General features: G+C 39.6%; 1 protein-coding gene across 2 annotated transcripts; it reads right to left on the bottom strand.

Moving 5' to 3' along the window:
- Positions 1–7,360: 7,360 nt before the first annotated feature.
- LOC109893944 (visual system homeobox 2) lies at positions 7,361–16,663 on the bottom strand. 2 transcript variants are annotated; one of them, XM_020487150.2, is made up of 5 exons: positions 14,051–16,663; positions 13,683–13,767; positions 12,316–12,439; positions 8,876–9,056; positions 7,361–8,553 (listed from the first exon to the last, which is right to left on the bottom strand). In XM_020487150.2, exons 1-5 carry the CDS (start codon positions 14,469–14,471, stop codon positions 8,177–8,179), a joined length of 1,188 nt encoding a protein of 395 aa, XP_020342739.1. In that variant the 5' UTR covers positions 14,472–16,663; the 3' UTR covers positions 7,361–8,176. The 2 variants fall into 2 exon arrangements, with proteins under 2 accessions (XP_020342739.1, XP_031684848.1); XM_031828988.1 differs by having other exon boundaries at positions 7,361–8,490.
- Positions 16,664–23,126: the final 6,463 nt, after the last annotated feature.

Here is a 23,126-nt window from a genome sequence, read left to right as displayed (position 1 = left end):
TGGTCAGGATGAACAATACCTGGTAAAACCCCTTTTAATTCCGAGTGATATGCATTCTGCTAGTATTTTTGCATCACAACATTGAAGTGTAAGGGGCCTCCAGTTTTTTAGATATATGCCATCAAGCCCTGGGCTTTTTCCAGACTGAAAGGATTTAATAGCCTCAAAGTTCTTCCTCTGTAATTTGGCCTTCGCACTGATCTTTCTGTACATTTGTTCATTTTCCATTTTTTATATTATTTGGAAAGAATTCCTTACCATAATTTTAATTCAGTGGGAAAGGATGAAACAGAAAAGAGAACATCTGTCTAAAATAATTAGCTTCCTCTTTTAAAATATAATTCGGAGAATCATAGATGACTCCGTCTTCAGTAACGAGTTTCTGCAAATTATTTTCGTTAGTGTTCCTGTATTGGAGATTCAGGAAGAATTTTTGTGCATTTTGCTTTATTTTTGTAATAGATTACATTAGATCGTTCTTGAATAAGTTCCTCAAGTTGTTTTTTTGTTTTACCTCTAACTTATTTTGTATCTCTGTAGTATTGTTTTTATTTCTATCTACCTGTACTATTAGTTCATGTTAGTCTTGTCTCTTTAGCCAGAAACTGCTTTTTTATTATTGATGAATATTGAATTGAATGACCCCTGAAGGTACATTTAAAGGTATACCAAGGGGATTTGCTGAACCTGTATTATACTGGAAAAATTTAAAACAAGTTGTCATCCAATAAACTTTGATTAAATTTCCAATACACCCGTCCATGTGGAAAATCTATAAGAGTTATGTGAATGCCAATTAGATGATGATCTGATCGCATTCTGTCTCCTATTAAAACTTTTTTCACCTTTGATGCAAGAGAGAAAGAGACAGGAAAGTAGTCAAGACGACTAGCTTGATTAAGTCTCCTCCATGTATATCTCACTAGGTCGGGGTTTTTTAGTCTCCAAATATCCACTATTTCTAATGTGTCCATAATATTAGTGATTTCTTTAAGGGCACGGTGATGATCGTTTGTAGAGTGATTACCTTTACGGTCCATTGAGATACTTATCACTGTGTTATAGTCTCCTACCATAATGATTAGATCATTTGTTGCCTGTAAGTTCAATTAAATTGGTATAAATGTTTTCGAAGAAGTGTGGATCATCCAGATTTGGACCATATAGATTAATGAGCCATATCTCTTTTTGTCCACTTTCATATTCAAAAGGATCCACCTTCCTTGCGAATCATTCCTGACTATTTGCACATTCAGATCAAATGATTGTTAAATTAATATCATGACACCCTTTGAGTTCCTTTGTCCATGACAGAACATTATTTCACCACCCCATTCCTTTTTACACACAACTTCATCTAAGGATGTAGAGTGAGTTTCCTGTAAACAGTATATGTTATATTCCTTTTCTTTTAGCCATGTAAAGACTGATTAAATTTTTTTAAATCTGCTAAACCGTTACAATTATAACTGGCTATCCTTATTTCACCCCTTACCATAACTAGATACTATTCTCAGTCTAAATTGACCATAATTAGAGCTTGTAAAGTTACTGCCATCAGAGGTATTATGAAGGTCAAACTAGAGCTTTCAAATGTCTGATATTTAGAATTCAAGAAATAGGTTCTAGCAATATTTGTTTTATTCCCTTGCCTGTTTGCCTGTGAGCCAATGCCACAGATGTTAGAAAATTGAGACAAGATATTATGTGTGTAGCAAATCTGAGTAGGTTGATGTGTATGATATTGAATGTGATATAGTGAGTGTGTACGTTGTTTGTGTAAGTGTAAGACTATAATATGTGATGTCCAAATAAATAATAACTCTACCAATTTGCATGGTTGAGTGTCTATGTGTGTAACAGGTAGTGCGTATAGCCTTAATATTCATGACGATAATTGTAATCCATATTGTATCACCATCATAGTTGCATCATAATTAACTTTAATTAACATAATTGAAAAACACATCCCAGCATTTCCATAGCAATTGACGTTTCACATGATCATGAAAGAGACATTGCAATACTCTCGAGACGGCTTCACTAGAGTATAAATGTATTCCGTACAATATGTTATTATTTCCCAATACCCCTATTCTGATATCTTCCCCTTGCTTGTTGTAAACATATATAAGTTTGTAGACAAATACATAAAAAAAGATAAACAATAAACATATTCAATTATAAAACAGTTCTCGACAATAGAGAGAGAGGGAGAGAAGAGGAGAAAAGAGAGAAAGAGAGAGTGAGAGAAGAGAGCGAGATCAGGTGTGTGTGTGTGTGTATAAGTCTGTATGTGTAAGCAAGCATCTAATTGAGTACGTGTGTGTTCATATCCACTTCATAATGTTCAGACATTTGTACAGTTCCCATACCTTCTTTTTTTCGTAACCTGAAGTCCCTGTTGAATTTAGTACAGCCACGGTATTATGTAGTTGTCTCAGAATAGCTGTCCATCTATAAAGAGTTTGTCCACAATGATAAAGACACGCTAGCCATTCTCCCTTTGTTGTCTTTGTACCGGATACAGTCTCTTACGACATTTGTTTATCTCCCTTGGAAATTAGTCATTGAGACCGAATTTGGTCCCTTTAACCTTTCTAGGGCAGGCGTTCCGCTAGCGGAACCCCTCGACAACATTCCGCTGAAAAGGCAGCGTGCGAAATTCAGAAATATGTAACTTTCACACATTAAGTCCAATACAGCAAATGAAAGATAAACTTCTTGTTAATCTACCCATCGTGTCCGATTTCAAAAAGGCTTTACAGCGAAAGCACAACATATGATTATGTTAGGTCAGAGCCAAGTCAAAAAAACACACAGCCATTTTTCCAGACAAAGATAGGAGTCACTAAAAGCAGAAATATAGATCAAATTAATCACTAACCTTTGATGATCTTCATCAGATGACACTCATAGGACATCATGTTACACAATACATGTATGTTTTGTTCGATAATGTGCATATTTATATCCCAAAATCTCAGTTTACATTGGCGCGTTACGTGCAGTAATGTTTTGATCCCAAAACATCCGGTGATTTTGCAGAAATACTCATAATAAACATTGATAAAAGATACAAGTGTTATTCACATAATTAAAGATAGACTTCTCCTTAATGCAACCACTGTGTCAGATTTCAAAAAAACTTTACGGAAAAAGAATACGGCGCTCAGAGCCCAATCCAGCCAAAGAAATATCTGCCATGTTGGAGTCACCAGAAGTTAGAAATAACTTTATAAATATTATTATATTATATATCAATATATATTGATGATCTTCACCAGAATGCACTCCCAGGAATCCCAGTTCGACAATAAATAACTGATTTGTTCCATAAAGTTCCCTAAAGTCCATCATTTATGTCCAAATAGCCATTTGTTGTTAGCGTGTTCAGCCCAGTAATCCATCTTCATGAGGCGCGAGCACTACGTCCATACAAAAACTCAAAAAGTTCCGTTACAGGTCGTAGAAACAAGTCAAACGATATATGGAATCAATCTTTAGGATGTTTTTAACATAAATCATCAATAAGGTTCCAACCGGAGAATTCCATTGTCTGTAGAAAAGCACTGGAACGAGAGCTAACTCTGATTTCCCACTTCCTGGTTGGATCTTTCTCAGGTTTTCGCCTGCCATATGGGTTCTGTTATTCTTACAGACATCATTCAAACAGTTTTAGAAACTTCAGAGTGTTTTCTATCCAATACTACTAATCATATGCATATATTAGCATCTGGGACTGAGTAGGAGGCAGTTAACTCTGGGCACGCTATTCATCCAAAAGTGAAAATGCTGCCCCCTATCCCAAACAGGTTTAAGCTCCCTTCCCCTGCTTTTGAACAGCTCCTTTTGTTGGTAGTGTTCAAATTTTGCGATGATCGGTCTTGGTCTTGTCACTCCGAGCTCCAAGTCTGTGTACTCGGAGGAAAGCCACCTTGTTTACAGTCTCTATAGGAAGTTTCAAGGCGGATTGCATGAATTCTCTAATTGCGCCCTCTGGATTATTGGATGCGTCCTCAGGAATCCCAGGAAAATAATATTTTCACGCATGCTACAACTTTGTATGTCTAGTAGCGACTCCTTCATCACCCTGTTTTCCCTGAGTAGACAATCCATGTTGAGATCGTGGATTTTTACCTTGGCTGTGAGTGTATTGTTTTCTCTTTGGAGCGTAAGAATTTCACTCTGGCTGAACTCCAAACTCCCCCTCAGCCCTGCTCACACTCCTCACAAATGTTTCCAGTGTTGCATGGATTCCAGCCAGAGCACCAGCCTCTACCTCAATGGTAAGTAAATTGTCCGTGTATGCAGATGAATCTGTTTTTCTTTATTTTGTCAGGTTTAAAGTTATTTTGTGAGGTGGTCGGATCTTTCCATGATGGAGTATGTTGTTCCTCCATAGCACAAAGCTGTTGGTACTCATCGATGTCCCTCAGGATCTCCTTTAGTATCCAGATTGGATCCTTACTGGAACCAGTTGTTTTACAAAAAGATAACAATGAGTCTTTCCCACGACGATGACAGGTGTCTGTAGCACAGTCAGCTAGAACTCGCGGAATCCATGCAAAAAAAGGAACACAAACTTGCATGCCCAGCCGTAAAGGCTAACCGCGTCGTGGAATCTTTAGGAACAAAACTTTAGTTTGACTTTAGTCGATTTAATGAAAATGTTTAAATATAAACAACAAACCGAGTGTAGACAGTACAATGTTCTGTTGCACTCTCTGATGATGTATCTGATTATGTATATACCTGCAAATGTACAAAAAATGAAAAAACAGAAATAATTTATTTATAAGTATTCAGACCCTTTGCTATGAGACTCAAAATTGAGCTCAAGTGCATAATTTTTCCATTGATCATCCTTAAGATGTTTCCACAACTTGATTGGAGTCCACCTGTGGTAAATTCTAATTGATTGAACATCATTTGGAAAGGCACACACCAGTCTATAGAAGGTCCCCCAGTTGACAGTGAATGTCAGAGCAAAAACCAAGCCATGAGGTCGAAGGAATTGTCCGTAGAGCTTCGAGACAAGATTGTGTCGAGACACAGATCTGGGGAAGGGTACCAAAACATTTTTGCAGCATCAAAGGTCCCCAATAACACAGTTGCCTCCATCATTCTTAAATGGAAGATGCTTGGAACCACTAAGACTCTTCCTAGAACTGGCCGCCCGGCCAAACTGAGCAATCAGGGGAGAGGGGCCTTGGTCAGGGAGGTGACCAAGAACCTGATGGTCACTCAGACAGAGCTCCAGAGTTTCTATGTGAAGATGGAAGATCCTTCCAGAAGGACACCCATCTCTGCAGCACTCCATCTATCAGGCCTTTATGGTAGAGTGGCAAGACAGAAGCCACTCCTCAGTAAAATGCACATGACAGCACACTTAGAGTTTGCCAAAAGGCACTTAAAGACTCTCAGACCATGTGAAACAAGATTATCTGGTCAGATGAAAGGTTCACCTTCCAACAGGACAACGACCCAAAGCACACAACCAAGACAACGCAGGAGTCGCTCCGGGTCAAGTCTCTGAATGTCCTTGAGTGACCCAGCCAGAGCCCGGACTTGAACCCGATCTCACATCTCTGGAGAGACCTGAAACTAGCTGAGCAGCGACGCTCCCCATTAAACCTGACAGAGCTTGAGAGGATCTGCAGAAAAGAATGTGAGGAACTCCCCAAACCCAGGTTTGCAAAGCTTGTAGCTTAATGCCCAAGAAGACTTGAGAGTGTAATCGCTGCAAAAGGTGCTTGAACAAAGTACAAAGTAAATGGTCTGAATACTTATGTAAATGTGTTATTTCTGTTTAAATATTTTTTGACATTTGCAAAAATTGCCCAAAACCTGTTTTTGCTTTCTCATTATGAGGTCTTTTGTGTAGATTGAGGATAAAACATTTTTTAAATCCATTTTAGAATAAGGCTGTAACATAACAAAATGTAGAAAAAGTCAAGGGGTCTGAATACTTTCCGAGTACACTGTAAATGGCTTATTTTTATGTGATCTGAAATTTCCGGCATTTTTAATAAACTGGACCATTGAATCAATAGTGGCAAATATCCCTCAATGAATGAAATCGATGTTCCTAAAACATGTTTTTTTTACACAAATCAGTCATTATCACACCAGATGTCATTGAATTGATTACACTTAATTAAATTAGGGTCAAATGAACAGTGTAAATCTAATGACAGTGGCACTAGCCATACAGGGTCAATGATGATGAGGAGCAGCTGGAATCAAAGATCCAGTAGTGATGATTCAGGATGGACAGAGTGCTGCAGATACACTATAGGAGATTAGTGTTGAGCAGGCTGCATCCCCACATCTGGCTATTAGTACTACAGTTGGCCTAATACCATTTATAAAGTGGTCAAGATCCTTAACATTTCAAATGAAATACAACACTTATTTGGAATGTTTTAATATTCCTATTATACTGCCTCTAGTAATGCTATTTCCTTATCATTATTATTTATGTATGCTTGTTTCTGTCAGTTAGAAATTGCCAGTATTTCCCCTAACATGTGACACAGGCAGCCCAATTCCGATCTGTTTCCACTAATTGGTATTTTGCCAATAATTGGACAAAAGATCAGAATTGGGCTGCCTGTGTAAACGTAGCCAAAGATTATTATAATATTCTGGCGTGCAAACGTGTTGATGCCTACTGACACTCATCTGCCACTGAGGAGTGAATCTGATTCAACATGCAATCTGATGGATCCCATCTTACATCCACTCTTAATAAATCGAAATCTAAATCCCTTGCTTTGCAGCTAGCAGTATATGCATACATAAAAAAGCTGGGATGGATAAGTGATCTAAACATCTGAAACGAAGGGATAAAAAAGCATTACTAGAGCCTGAGAAGGTTCTTGGTAAGTATCAGAGCAGGTGCCTTTAATACAGGCTGAGAGCTTCTCATCTGGGCTGTTTCACTGGCTCTTCCATATGGTCCTCATGCATCGGCCCCATAGTTTAATTTGAGAGATTGAAGTCTCTCAACTGCAACAGATTGCAGACAGAACACAGTGCTACACTTGGCTGCCCTGGGAACAGGCAGAGCGTTCAGTTAAAGGACCAGCTAGCCACCTTCTAATGAGCATGACCAACGGAGCATCATGCACAGGGAATGACAACAAGGACAACTCTGGTGGATTTTAGAGCATCCTTTGTCTGGTACAGCAGTCCAGGACTTACTTCTTGCTGCTTACGGAAGATGTAAATATCATAAGTAAGCCCAGGTAGTGAAGAAGATCAATAATTATAGACCTACAGATTCTCTCGTGCAGGTTCACCTGGCCACTTGGCTTTGTGATGAAGTAATACACAAAATAATGTAACAGCAGACCTCATAAAAAATGGTTTAATACTTTGTATTGCATACTATACAGACTGTGAAACAAAAACACAAACATTTAAAGACTACATGAAAGTATATTTTAACAGTGCCTTTGTGAGCTGTCTTTATCTCCATTATATACTGCATAAGAACAATGTAAGACGTTTTAATTATTGTGTGTTCCAAATGAGTGGAATAATGGTTTCCCTTTCGTACATCCTCATCCCACAGATGTCTAGTCGCTTCAGTGGAGCGACTAGACAAACAAACACAGTCAGCATCAACACTATGGATGCTGTGAATTCAATATAGAGTACAGTATAGATTCAGAGATTGGCTACTTATATATCAACAAACTTTTATATCAACAAATGTCCGAATTGGTTCATTATAACAAACACAAGTATGCACTTTGCACACTGAATTAGTAGTTTAAGAATATTCAATGATAGAAATGTGTAAAGTGGGTGTCTTCTAGTTATAGGGGTTGTCAGCAATATACATCTGTATGGACTGCTAACCCCATATTAAACAATTTTCAACAATATGTAAGCCTCAATATTTGTATGAATGTCAGTGAGTAAGAAAGACAGAAAGTGCATTGGGGTTTTTCTTAGTCAATAAAATACAAATGTAGATATTTAATCTTTCCAATAGGAAGACCAGTATAAAGCAGGTCATTTTAAAACAGTATAATAGAGATCTAGGATGTTCAACATGTAAAAACCTCTCAGAGAACACTGTAATACTGATCAATCTAGTTGAGTCCATACAGATGTTTAGAGCACAGTCAAGGGCACTGCAAAGTCTGTACAAAGTGAGGGTCTATGGACTCTTGGGCTCTTCCACTGGACTCAAAGGGCCACTAGATTTTTCCTCTGTCGCCTGTCTCTCCACTTTGCTCTCTGGTCTCTCGCATGTAACAGTCCCAAGCACCTTGGCACTGTGCTCCTGTGCTTTTGCCCTGAGTGCTGCGATGCTGTTCTCCCTCAGTTCCTCTTTGGAGATGGGTGACTTGCCCTCCGCCCTCTTCTCCTCCACGTCGCACTCTTCAGCCCTCTGAATGGCTGGCTGCTGGGGAACATCGGACTTCCCTTTTGGCTGGACGACCGTGGTCTCCATGGACTTTTTGTGCATCCCTGTAAAGAATTGTGGGTATTCGGATTTAGAAAAGCGTCTGCTGATTGGAAAGCCATCTTGAACTGAAAATAGTAAGCAAAGAAATAGTTCTGATTTAGCTATAGGAATATGATCTTCAAATTGAGGATTCATAATAAGTGTAAAACGATAGTAAATATTTGCTGAAGAGTTTTTCTCTCCCACTAAGCGATATGTAAATTATGATATCTTGATCATTTCATTTGATGAAAAGATGAAATCAAGTATGAAATGGTGTGTTTGGCCTCTTCCCTGAATGACGAGGAACACAACCCACAATCACAAGTAGGAAAGTAAAACGTGGAAAATATCTGAGAGAAAGCATGGAGGGTGAAACCTGCTGTAGATAAAACATTAGTCTCATACCAAGCAGCCATGGGGCACAGGAGTCCATGATGCCATCCTTGGCAGACTTGAGGATGGAATCCGGTAGGGGGATGGAGTGACGGACCATGGCGCCATACAGCCCATACTCTGCCATCACACTGCTGCGTCCCCAGCACTTCTCCCTCTTCCTCCATTTGGCCCTGCGGTTCTGGAACCAGACCTGTAACCCAGGAGGATTTATTCAGTACCCCTGACCAACACTGAAACTAGCAATATTCAGACACACTGACACAAGCAGCATCAATGAGTCTACTAACTGACAGACACCACCACCTTAACTGGCTCTAGCACTGGCATCACATTGTGACACAGTTGTCCACCCTGTGAAAAATCCAGCCCAATCTTTGGCAGGCCTAATGGCCCTTTATGACAATTATCTTATTTTATTTGTGAAAACAACATAACTTAATCTGGTCTTGTTTCTCTCACTATTATTCCAGTTTACATTCACTTCAGTGTTGTGTTGTTTGAGATATCTGTAAGATCTCTTATGTAATGTCCCATACAGGCTGCTGGTGGTCTCTGAATGATCTCTGCCTTCTGTCAGTCCCTATCTCCCCCCAGCCTGAGGTAGTGTAGATGGATAGTGACTAAAACATTAAGATACTTCACTTGCCCAACCATGACTAGTGGTTGGGGCCCCCAGGCTATCTGTCAGCTCAGTGAGAGGCCAAATTGATTTCATAGCACAACACAGAGCTGTTAAACAGCCTTGGCCACTTCTGATGGCTGTATGTGCAGTGCAAAAAATAATAAGAGGGGCAAGCACAGAGATGTCTCGACTGTGGAGGGGGACCAGACATTAAATTGAAAATGATCAAAACCATTTAGAACCTTTTTCTGGTAATTCTGATGATAGCCCTTATTTCATACAAGATACTTTTTTATGAGAAATTGTTTCTCTGGCCCTCAAAGGAAGCCGAGGGGGAAGCTGCGAGCAGAAGCGACCCCTAGGGCACGCCGAGGCTGATTGAAAAATAAGTTAATTTCAAGCCCAATCGATGGTGGACAGGCGGGCAAATATCACGGGAAATTAAACGAGCGGGACTCGGGGGAACGGCGCTATTGACCCGTGCTAATACATTCAATGTAGTTATTTCGTCTGAACTCCCAGTGTCTCGAGCCAGCCTCCCCCTGGAACAGGGCAAGCTCGTCTGATTTAACTAATTACAATCTATGAGAAAATTGGGTGTTAATTTTATTTAGGATAGGAATAGCCTACGTTTATTTATTTATTTCCTTATTATTTATTCGCGGCGAAGAGCCTTAATGAGAACGAAATTAAAAGGCGCTCGGGCAGATGGATGGTCCAGGTCACACCGCAATCTTCTTCCGCCTTGATAGCATGATTAGGTCGTTAGTGCTCCTCTCCGAGAACAAATTGTTTCACATCCAACTGCGCCTGATGAGAGATGATCTGCTCTGGCGAGGATGCTGCTAGAGGTGTCTTTGACATCTCTGATCGATTTACGTGGGCTCACTTGCATCCTCCGTAAAACATTATGTGGTTAACTAGTTCGTCAAGTGCAGAGTAGGCTAGCCCTAGATCACTCCACTTTTCATTTTTTAGGCAATTCATTTTTTTTTTAATACCTGCTTTATAGTCTGGATCAAGGTTATTTAAATCCCACGCCTAAAGCCAAAAATGTTGAGACGAGTCTATTTCAACGTAAAGGTCCAGTGCAGTCAAAATCTTCACTTTCCTATGTTTTATATACAGGTAATTGAAAAAATAAAGGAAATACCAATATAAATTATCTTAATAGGGCGTTGGGCTGACACAAGCCGCCAGAGGCGTCGGGACAGCTTTGATGCGTCTTGGCATATATTCTACAAGTGTCTGGCACTCTATTGGAAGGATGCAAGGATGGAAGGATGGTGTTTTGTTGATAGTGTTGGAAAACAGAGTCTCATGCCCCGCTCCAGAATCTCCTATAAGTGTTCAATTGGGTTGAGATCTGGTGACTGAGACACACACACACACACACACACACACACACACACACACACACACACACACACACACACACACACTTTAAACCCCTTATGCTCCTTTGAAACCCCTCTTTGAAAGTCACTGAGATCTCTTCTTCTAGCCATGGTAGCCAAAATAATGTGCAACTGGGCATTTTTATTCATGACCCTAAGCATGATGGGATGTTTTAATTGCTTAATTAACTCAGGAACCACACCCGTGTGGAAGCCCCAGCTACACTTTGAATCCATCATTTACTCAAGTGTGTCTTTTATTTTGGCAGTTACCTGTATATTATGAGGTTGGAATAGTCCTGTGAAATTGATGGTAATGCCCTTTTAGTGTAAGAGCTGTTGGAAAAGACTTCCTGAAATTTCAGCCTGTTTGGTGTGATGACATCACCAGCAGCACAGGAGGTTGGCGGTACCTTGATTGGTGAGAACGGGGTGGTGGTAATGACTGGGGTGGAATCAATGGAATGGTATCAAATACATCAAACACATGGTTTCCAGGTGTTTGATGCCATTTAATTTCCTCCATTCCGGCCATTAGTGTCCTGTACTCTGTCCATGGACCCCAAAACCACCTTCTGCCCATAAAGGAATGATATGATATTCCACAGGAGTTTCGGCTTTCCATGGTGACATCACCATGTGGTAAATTGGTTAATAGACCAATAACAAAGAGAGTTCCAAACCTCTCTGCTCCCCTCCTCCCTCAGACCACTCACAGACAGTCCTAGCCAAATGTTTGCTTGAGAAATAGCTACTTTTGCCCATTTTAATGGTAATCTATTTAAGTAAGGTACTTCATTGTTAGCCAGAAATGATTTGATATTGATATAAAACCGCTGCATTGGGCCCTTAAGGCCCAACTGATCATTCATTTGTTAGCAAAACTACAACCATTATCATGTACATTGAATTATGATTATTTCCAAGAGAATAATGCTAACAATGCCAATATCAAAAGCAGATCACAGTCACAAAGTATCCAGTGACAGATATCAATAGTGCTTAATAGTGCTTGCTCTAAGATAAATGCAGAACATATATTAAAAAGAAGAGGAATTATTCACTGTTAATCGCATTTCATTGGAGAAAGACTTTTTACAATTAGCACAAGTTCTCCTGTATTAAATATTTTGCAGAGTAACAATATTCCAGTTTGATTTTCTTTGCAAGGACACCGAGTAAGATGTAAAAAATAAAAAATAAACTATATCTGACATAATATTCCAGTCATTTTATCCAGTAGATAAATCAAAAATAATAGGCTATAAACATGAATAATGCTGTTCTGAGACATTTAAATGCTATTTTAGTTTATGCTAATAAATTGAATGCATTTATGTTGGGGAGGAAGAACTCAAGTGAAAAAAATGAATTTCCTCTGACATGATTTCCAATAAGAAACTGCCAACATCAACAGCCTGCTGTCATACCTGTATTCTGTCCTCAGGAAGCTCTGTTTTCATAGCCAGCATCTCTCTTGCATACACATCTGGGTAGTGAGCTTCATTAAAGGCCTTCTCCAACTCCTCGAGCTGGTAAGATGTGAATATGGTTCTGAAGAAATATGAAATATGTAAATTGTCCACATTGAAAAAATGGTCGCAATGCAAATAAATAGGCAAGCTCGGTTGACTATTATTTCATTTAAACAGATCAGCCGTACAAATGCACACCTTAATTTGCACGGTGGCCCAATGCATGCCGTACATCTTAAATATACAAAGGTTTTGGTGGTATGCATTTAATCTTAGGTACATGCAAAACAATGGTGCATTTTAAAAATAGAGTAGGCCTAACTCAATGCAGCGACCCTCTCCTCCACATGCCATCCAAAAGCAGGTGCCCGATCATAGTATTTCATTACAATAACAAGTATTCAGTAGCCAATGCATGTAAGCCAGAAAGCAACGCGTAGGGATATTGAATCATTTTCATGCACTCGGTAAGTGAGTATAAATTAATGGATAAATTAAGAAAAGATTAGCAAAACATCCCTTTTCTTTCTTTATGCTGGAGGAAAAGGAAATGATCTATTTCCATTTCAATGTCTCATCCCCCTCATAAAGGAATTATAAAGTCTACACAGACTAAGCCTATATCTTTATGAAACGTTTTAATAAGTAAAAGGTAGGCTATATCCATATGGTGTACTATTAGGTCTATACACTCGATTGTAAAAAGTCTATATTCAAAATAGGCCCATGCATCATGAATTGACCGGGGCTGATTCGCAACAAAACGCTGATGCTTTCACACCACAAAACAAATGTACATCAAAATGAATTAACAAAAATGCATGAAATAATACGGAATTGTTAGAGTAGACTAGCCTGTAAATTCACACTTGTAGGCCTAAATCATTAATTTGCTATATGGAAAAATGCAATCCAAAGACCATTAAATAAGGAAATAGGTTGTAAGCCTAACTGCATAAAAATAATTTGTATTAACTTTATAACATCTAGGCCTAGACCCTATTAAATGTAATTCCATATTTGTTACAAGGTTATTCATATTGGAAAAGGACAAGCTGTTTGTCAGCTCAGTAATTAGCATGGGCTACTTTTTCAATTCTTCAATACATTTTCTAATTTTTCAATCTTGTTACAATAGCCTTCACAAAATCCAAAATAGTTGTTCTTGAATTAAGACAGTTCAAAAGCCCTAAACAAAAAACAAGTATCGTTAGGCCAAACAAAAAAATGTTGAAACGTGCGCTTCAGAATTTGAAGCTATTAGGCTATACTGTTCTGATAAACAACAATAGGCCTATCATGTGTTGGAATGCAACACCTACCGGTGCCGTCTTTTCTTCCGTTTCTTGCTCTGGCTTAATGAGTTCTTGGAGAGTTTTCGTTCGCTTGATGACACATCTTCTGAGTCTGTGAATATTAGAAAACGTGAACGACACGTTTGAGGAATTAGACATATTCAATATGTTATCACAATTGTAGTGTTAAAATTGAGTAGGCTAAGAAACAACGTATAACAAAGATGTTATTATATTCTGTTATTGTTATAATACTAACATAAGTAGCCTATTTGTATTATTGTTAGTATAATTTTATAATAAGCTAACTACTAATAATAGTACTACTATTACTACTACTAATAATACAACTGTATATTTTAAGTCTTTAATGTAATGACGACTGCAATTCCTACCTGAACTGGGGGATTGGCTGTGGTCCAGATGTCCCACAGTTCTATTGTGGGTTTGCAAGTGAACGTTCTGCGCATCCTGCAGGACCTCCAAAAACGCTGGTTGCCTGTAGAATGACGGAATCCCTCCAGGCCCGATTAATCCCATCCCAACTCCTACACCAGCGGGGCCAAGCATTGACCTGGCGGCAAGCAGGTGCGCCCCAGCTGGCAGCGACTGCAAGGCGCTCCTCGGGGCCGCCGAAGGCTCTTTATTCAGCCCTAAAATCTCCTGTATCCCGAATCCCGTGCATCTGGGAGGGTGCGTGGCGCTGTTCTTTGATTGTTGGTGCAGGCTGTTATTCCCTCCGTTAGCACCGATAGAGGACGTTTTGGATATATTCAACGTTTCCGATAGCACCGCAGCACCTTGTTTACCTGTCATGGTGTCTTCGATAGTTGGCCTATTCCCTATTTGTATCGGCTCACAGGTCGGTCCCCAGTGCACTAGTCACGATGTATCACTCGAGACTCTCTAAAATGGTCCTTTTATCCAACAGGTCCATCCCAACAAGAGTCAGAGTCCAGCAGCCAATCAGCTACGAGGGATTTTTCCGGATTCCTGCGCATCAGGCATTATTACGCGCCTTTGGAAACGGCTTATTCCGAAATAACTGATATATTATAAGGCTGTAGGTAGGCTACCCAAACCAGAGTGTCAGGTTAACCCAAAACGCCTGCGGATAAAGAAGATGAAACAGGTGGACTGACTTGAAGAATGTAGGCTAATACGAAGCTATGCTATCCATCCAATGTACTGAGAAAAATATATAGCCACACGTCGTTTGCTATGTTTTTCATTGATATGTGTGACCGTTTATACTGTACATAGAATATGACAATTATTCTGGTATTTAAACGTGATCTCGATATTATACGTTTCATGCAGGATTACAATTATTTGAGAGGGATTGAATCGACCTGGGATCTGGATTAAGTTACCGATTTGATTTCATAAAATTAAGTTGCATGTTAGTCAGTGTTTAGGCTATTAGCCTCTTCATTGAATATATTTCAGACCAGCTTCTAGTGCTACTACTATCTTCTATGATCTCCATGTCCATCCGTTGCCTCACATGAACGGATAATTGATCTCCAGATGCTACAGAGGAAACCACACAGAAATCAAAGCCTCTCCAAAACGACAGCTGGACGCGAACACACATCTCTGCCTCGCCACAGACTGCTATTTCACAGCAGCGGCAGTACATTACAGATTATGGAGATATTTATTTCACATGAGAAATGGAAAATTAGGAAACAATCTGGGCTACCAACGTTTAGGCCTATTATAATCTATTTATTAAACAACGTGGTGTCTGCCCACTGTTTCACTTTCAATCGTTTAGAAAAGGATAGTCCGAGTTGTATTAAACCTCTTAAACCCCAAAAGTTACTGATGCATGGGGAGCATGCTAAGCATGCGTGCACGATGTTCATACAGTGAAATCAAATGAATAAAGATGACTATCAAAAATGTCACCATTTTATCGGATGTTTAATGTGTTACATACATTTCTTTATTTGTCTTGCTAATTGCTTTTCTTTTCAATTCACATTTTAATCCCCGGTGCAATCCAACGCAATGTATATGCGACAATTCACTTTGTTTGAATAAAGGCAGTTTAGGTTAAATATTTGGAGAGAACATGTAGGCCTATTTTAACGTCAGAATCTATTTCGACTATTTTGTTCTAAATTTTATCGAATTAGGCTATTTGAAAAACATAGATTTTATATAAATTAAATTGGCATTATTCGTATAATTGTTCCAACAATAAATTAGATTAGATAGCCACCTTTTCTCCTTGCAATAGCATTCGTTATCCTATATCTCAGAGGTCTTTTCCACAGAATAAGTCGTTTCATTTGAGAGGAATAGTATACTTCATTTGGTTCAATTCACAGAGTGACCTACTTAGTTAGTTTCGAATGTAATGACATTTTATTGGTCACATACACATATTTAGCAGATGTTATTGCGGGTGTAGCGAAATGCTCTTTGTGTAGCTAAATGCTTGTATATGGCAGCATTCTTTGGTCAAGCTGTTGTGAGCAGGTTTACGATTAGGCCTACTAATGGGTCAAATAAGTCATACAATCATTGTTTTCCGCATAGGGTTTGGATGCGTTTGGAGATGTGTGTGGGACAATTTGGACATCTGGACAGATAATTACACCCAGATAATTTATGGAAATGCGTTGAAACTATCTGAGGGGGACAAAGCTAACTCCGATCTTATCTAAGTGCCACGTGGTAATAGATGAATACATGTCCTGGTTTAAAGTAGACCAGAAGCGCGTTAGGTATTATGCCTACTTACATACTATTTCGATGGGAACTTGATGTTATTGTGAATGTGAACATTTACGGATGATGTCCAGCCATGGCTACTGATAGAGACATAATCCCGTTGGAGCCAGGTGTGGGTTATCATGTATAAACAAGACACCTCATACCATTAGCCCACAGGCGCTCTGATTTACGTCAGGCTAAAACCGACCTATCCATGGCTACAGAGCGGTTCATTCAATATATAATTTACACGTTTGAAGATAACCCCATTTCGATGTAGATACAGTGCCTTAGGAAAGTATTAATACCCCTTGATTTGTGCCACATTTTGTTGTATTACAGACGGAATTAAACATTTATGAAATATATATTATTTCACCCGTCTACACACAATACCCCATAATGACAAAGTGAAAACATATTTTCACAGTTTTGTAAATGTATAGAAAACGAAATATAGAAATATCACGTTGGGCCAGTACCCGACAGGTTGCTAGATCGAATCCCCGAGCTGACAAGGTAAAGATCTGTCGTTCTGACCCTGAATAAGATAGTTAACCCACTGTTCCCAGGCAGTCATTGTAAATAAGAATGTGTTATTAACTGACTTGCCTAGTTAAATAATAATTTAAAAAAAATGGCTAGGCAACCATTTTCAGGTTTTGCCATAGATTTCCAAGTAGATTTAAATTAAAACTGTTCTTGGTAAGCAATGCCATTGTAGACTTGGCCTTGTGTTTTAGGTTATTGTCCTGCTGAAAGGTGAATTAATCTCCCAGTGTCTGGTGGAAAGCAGACTGAACCAGGTTTTCCTCTAGGATTTTGCCTGTGCTTAGCTCCATTCTGTTTCTTTTGTATCCCGAATACAAGCATACCCATAACATGATGCAGCCACCGCTATGCTTGAAAATATGGAGAATGGTACTCAGTAATGTGTTGCATTGGATTTGCTGTATTACTTTAGTACATTGTTGCAAACAGGATGCATATATTGAAAAAGTTTTATTCTGTACAGGCTTCCTTCTTTTCCCTTTGTCAGTTAGGTTAGTATTTTGGAGTAACTACAATGTTTTTGATCCATCCTCAGTTTTGTCCTATCACAGCCATTAAACTCTGTAACTGTTTTAAATTCACAATTGCCCTCATGGTGAAATCCCTGAGCGGTTTCCTTCCCCTCCAGCAACTGAGTTAGGAAGGACGCCTGTATCTTTGTGGTGACTGGGTGTATTGATACACCATCCAAAGTGTCATTACTAACTTCCCTATGCTTAAATTCACTGCTCGACTGAGGGACCTTACAGATAATTGTGTGTGTGGTGGAGATGAGGTAGTCATTCAAAAATCATGTTAAACACTAGTACTGCACACAGAGGGAGTCCATGCAACATTTATGTGACTTGTTAAGCACATTTTTACTCCTCAATTTATTTAGGCTTGCCATTAACAAAGGGGTTGAATACTTATTCACTCAAGACATTTCAGCTTTCATTTTTAATACATTTTTACAAATTTCTAAAAACATAATTCCACTTTGACATTATGGGGTATTGTATGTTGGCTAATGATTTTTAAAAAATCTCTATTTAATCCATTTTAAATTCCGGCCGTAACACAACAAAATGTGGAAAAAGTCAAGGGGTGTGAATACTTTTTGAAGGCACTGTAAATAGCCATTAGGGCATGGCAATTTGTGTCAAAAAGGAAACGTTTGGTAAAATGGTTATTCTGGCAGGCTAAATTGCATTTTGTTCTTGAAATGTGTGATTATGTCCATATCTGATCTAGTCAATGGGGTGAACGAGACATGGATGCTAAAACAAAATAAATATTGTAAACTACATCAAACAGTTAAAATTGAGCCACTGATTAAGAGGGAGAAAAACATTACCGCAACAATTACTCGATCACCAGTTGAAACTAATTAGGAGGCTATTAAGTGGAAATTTCATTACGGGTAATGAAGAAATCAATGTTATCAGGATATGCTAATGACGCATCAGCCAGTCGAGATAAACCCATCTATTCACATGGAACCGTGAGTCAGGATGACCTGTCAATTACACCGCGTGTTCCTGCCCTCACTCCACTTCTGTTGCAATCTATCGCGGCTTTGTTGTTATTGTTGCAAGAGACCCTCTTTCTCAGTATGGCTTTTAATAATCCATCTCCATATGAAAATGACTCCACCCTGATTTACATGCAGAGAAGAGGAGAGTCTAATAGGGCTCTAGATTAAGGGAAGATTTAGTTCAGTCATTCGTGTATTTGGTTGCTCATCAAAGACCACAAGATCTGAAGGCTGCAGATTAAAAGGCAAACAGCTGTTGCAAAAATGTGTTTATCTGTTCTGTTCCCCCTTTCCCTCTGTTTCCATCTTACTGTGGGAGAGTTGTCATGTTGTGTAAACCAGATTGCCCTCAAATGAGAAACAAATATAGGTTAAGATTTCAACTCGACGAAAGGAGGCTGAAATGGAGAAGAAATAAAAAAATGTGTGCTTCAACTTTAAAGCCCATTATTACGTAGCCATTCCAAATATGACTATCTAGTGTGTTAGACAAACTGAGGTCATCTGAAGTAAACTTCTTGACCTTCATAGACGAGAGATCAAACCAGAGGCTGTTTAACTGTCACTTTCCATTTCACCAGATATCTTAATGTCTCAAACAAAAACCTCCCCCTTTGAATATGAATGGAGTCTTCAGTCTGCTGTCATTTTGATGGGAAAAGCTTGATGTCTATTTATAATGAATAGGTAAGGAACTTTCAGTATACAGGAAGGTCACTAGATGATGAGCTGTATAAGTAACATAACTATGCATTTGCACAGCCCCTGCAGATTGCTTGAACTTGATATCTCATACTATGCAATCTAAATGAAGGATCACTGATGCTCACACAGCCATACATCTGCATTCACCCTATACTGTGCAGATATAACGAACGAGACGCAGCATTTTTCAACTCTAATCAGACTGTGCCAGCAGGTAAATACAACACATTTTGTGATTCAGCTGTTATAGTTCTGAATCAAGCCCGGCTCCTAACTCTATAGCTCTGTGTTGAAACAGGGAGCCTGTCCTGATGACAGAACACATCTTGTGCCGAGTCAAGGGAAAACTAAAACACTGCAAGAGGTTCTGTTTTTTTTCTTTCCCCAAAGCGCTGCCAAGGGCGTGATGACCCCCTGATGCAAAGTGAGTTTGCAAGCTCCAGTTCTCATGGCTCCTCTACAATGGCGTGTTTGGGAGCTGCCTGCCGGCATTGCTTAACTAGGCGAGGAGTTGATTAATTTGCACTAATTGACAGCTAATTAAAGGCCTGAGGGCACATCGGATTGACGTTTGTCGGGGCAGCGAGGCTCGGGGAGGTCAGGTCTATGTATTGTTGATGGATGGAGGAGTTTTTTTCTCTCTGTATAGACGACCCCTCCATGGGGAATGACCTGTTTCTTGAGGAGCATGTCTGGCTGGACTGGAGGCTTCGCATGACAGGCAGCCACCAGCGATTGCAGCATATTGTGAACGTCGGGTCACTTACTGTGTCAACGCTCAGTAGACTGATCAATGTACATCAGCCAGTAACAACAAGTGTTAACCAGCCACCTCAGCAATAGGCCATGTAAACCAGTGTCAACCAGTCAGCTCTACACTACCTGAGCTAAACAGTCCCTTTTCAACCTTCTAATGATGTAAAACTTCTGTTAAAAGCTTCCATAGTGGTTATTTGACAAAAAACAAACACACTGTACACTAGACTAGAGCAGACCAATTAAACAGACTACAAGGGACCATAATAAACCTTGGATGCATTGGGGGTAAAATAAGTAGATTGTCCTCCTCCCACAGCTTAAATTCCTTCCCATCAGTCGATGCTGCACATCCACTCCCCTAAGCCCATCCACACAGGAAAACACACACACTGTCTGGGAATGGGGAAATGATATATATATACACACAATACAGTACCAGTCAAAAGTTTGGACGCACCTACTCACTCAAGTGTTTTCTTTATTTTCTGCATTGTAAAATAATAGCGAAGACATCAAAACTATGAAATAACACATATGGAATAATGTAGTAACCAAAAAAGTGTTAAAGAAATATATGTTATATTCTTCAAAGTAGCCACCCTTTGCCTTGATGACAGCTTTGCACACTCTTGGCATTCTCTCAACCAGCTTCATGAGTTAGTCACAGCTCCATGAGGCATTTCAATTAACAGGTGTGCCAGGTGTTTTAAAGTCAATTTGTGGTATTTCTTTCCTTCTTAATGCGTTTGAGCCAATCAGTTGTGTTATGAGGTAGGTAGGGTTGGTATACTGAAGATAGCACTATTTGGTAAAAGACCAAGTCCATATTATGGCAAGAACAGCTCAAATAAGCAAAGAAAAACGACAGTCCATCATTACTTTAAGACATGAAGGTCAGTCAATGTGGAACATTTCAAGAACTTTCAAGAATTTTCTTCAAGTGCAGTCGCAAAAACCATCAAGTGCTATGATGAAACTGGCTCTCATGAGGACCACCAAAGGAAAGGAAGACCCAGAGTTACCTCTGCTGCAGAGGATAAGTGCATTAGAGTTAACCGCGCCTCAGAAATTGCAGCCTAAATAAATGCTTCACAGAGTTCAAATAATAGACACATCTCAACATCAACTGATCAGAGGAGACTGCGTGAATCAGGCCTTGATGGTCGAATTGCTGCAAAGAAACCACTACTAAAGGACACCAGTAATAAGAAGAGACTTGCTTGGGCCAAGAAAAATGAGCCATGGACATTAGACCGGTGAAAATCTGTCCTTTGGTCTGATGAGTCCAAATTTGAGATTTTTGTCTTTGTGAAACGCAGAGTAGGTGAACGGATGATCTCTGCATGTGTGGTTCCCACCATTAAGCACGGAATAGGGGTGTGATGGTGTGGGGGTGCTTTGCTGGTGACACTGTCTGTGATTTATTTAGATTTCAAGGCACACTTACACAGCATGGCTACCACAGCATTCTGCAGCGATATGCCATCCCATTTGGTTTGCGCTTAGAGTGACTATCATTTGCTTTTCAACAGGACAGCAACCCAACACACCTCCAGGCTGTGTAAGAGCTATTTGACCAAGAGTGATGGGGCTGCATCAGATGACCTGGCATCCACAATCACCCGACCTCAGTTGGACTGCAGAGTGAAGGAAAAGCAGCCAACAAGTGCTCAGCATATGTGGGAACTCCTTTAAGACTGTTTGAGAGAATATTAAGAGTGTGCAAAGCTGTCAACACTTTTTTGGTTACTCCAAAAACACATTATTCCATATGTGTTATTTCATAGTTGTGATGTCTTCACTATTATTCTACTATGTAGAAAATAGTAAAAATAAAGAAAAACCCTTGAATGAGTAGGTGTGTCCAAACTTTTGACTAGTACTGTATATAATCGTTATTTTGTAAGAGTTGAAGCTGGGTCCGTGCGAGAGGCAGGGGGTGCAGCCACTTGGGTAGCCTCTGTCTGTGTGAATCGGAAAGACAATTAGGGGCTTATTAGCAACCTGTGGAGATGTGTAACTTGTGGAGAGTGAGAGCTCCCCAGTGCGGCCAGAGCCCCTGCGGCATCTCCAGCCGGGAACAGTCCGAGACATTGTCTCAACTAATTATGCTGGACGGACTTCTTTTTGTTTACCATTCAGCATGCCTGTCTGATTCCCTTTCTGCCTGGCCGCTAGCTCCGACGTCACTGGAAGTGTGCTAATTAGAAAATAAATGGTCCTAGTAATTATGTCAACTCTCATTAAAAGGGACGAGAATGAGCAATATTATTTTTACGCATTGTTTTGTTTAGGGCCTCTACTTCCAATCCTCATTAAATGGAAAAATGCCCTTGTAGCGGGGAAGCACTCTCATGTCAGAGCTCCTTACATGTCCAACGCCAGAGAGGTGCTCTAACAGAGTGTCTATGGAGTGGCACATGCATGAAGTTATTGCCCTAATTAAAAGTTTGAGTCCCCCCAAAAACTGTCGCATCATGAAACCAGTTTCTGAAGTGAATTCCATTGTATCCTAACCCATTTAAAGATGCAATTGTATCCACAGACGCACACCGAGGTTGATTTCCAATTCAGTTGATTATGAGGACGATTAATAAATATGTTACTACACTAAAAGATGTAGGGCTGGGCGATATAGTGTATTTTATGATATACCGGTACTGACGCACGGACCGGTTTGGGTTTTTACTTTACCTCCTATAACGGTATTTGAATGTTTGGTTTGCTAAATGTGATAAGCTGTGTGTAAAGTCCATTTTTATATACTGAACAAAAATATAGACGCAACATGTAAATTGTTGGTCCCATGTAATATGAGCTGAAATAATAGATCCCATACATTTTCCATACACACAAAAAGCTTATTTCTCTTAACCATGCCAGCCCAGGATCTCCCAATCTGGATTCTTCACCTGCTGACCGGACAGCTGATTAAATTGAGGAGTATTTATGTCTCTAGTAAAGCCTTTTTGTATGGAAAAACAAATTCTGATTGGCTGGACCTGGCTCCCCAGTGGGTGCGTCTATGCCTCCCATGGCTGGGCCCTGCCCAATCATGTGAAATCCAGAGATTATGGCCTAATGAATGTATTTCAATTGACTGATTTCCTTATATGAACAGTAACTCGGTAGAATCTTTGAAATTGTTGCAAGTTGCATTTATACTTTTTGTTCAGTATCGTTTACTTTGCTACATGAGTCATCTCTCTCTG

This window comes from Oncorhynchus kisutch, linkage group LG7 (genome assembly GCF_002021735.2).
Source record: "Oncorhynchus kisutch isolate 150728-3 linkage group LG7, Okis_V2, whole genome shotgun sequence".
Taxonomy (NCBI): Eukaryota; Metazoa; Chordata; class Actinopteri; order Salmoniformes; family Salmonidae; genus Oncorhynchus; species Oncorhynchus kisutch.
This window is presented reverse-complemented; position numbering and strand designations above follow the sequence as displayed.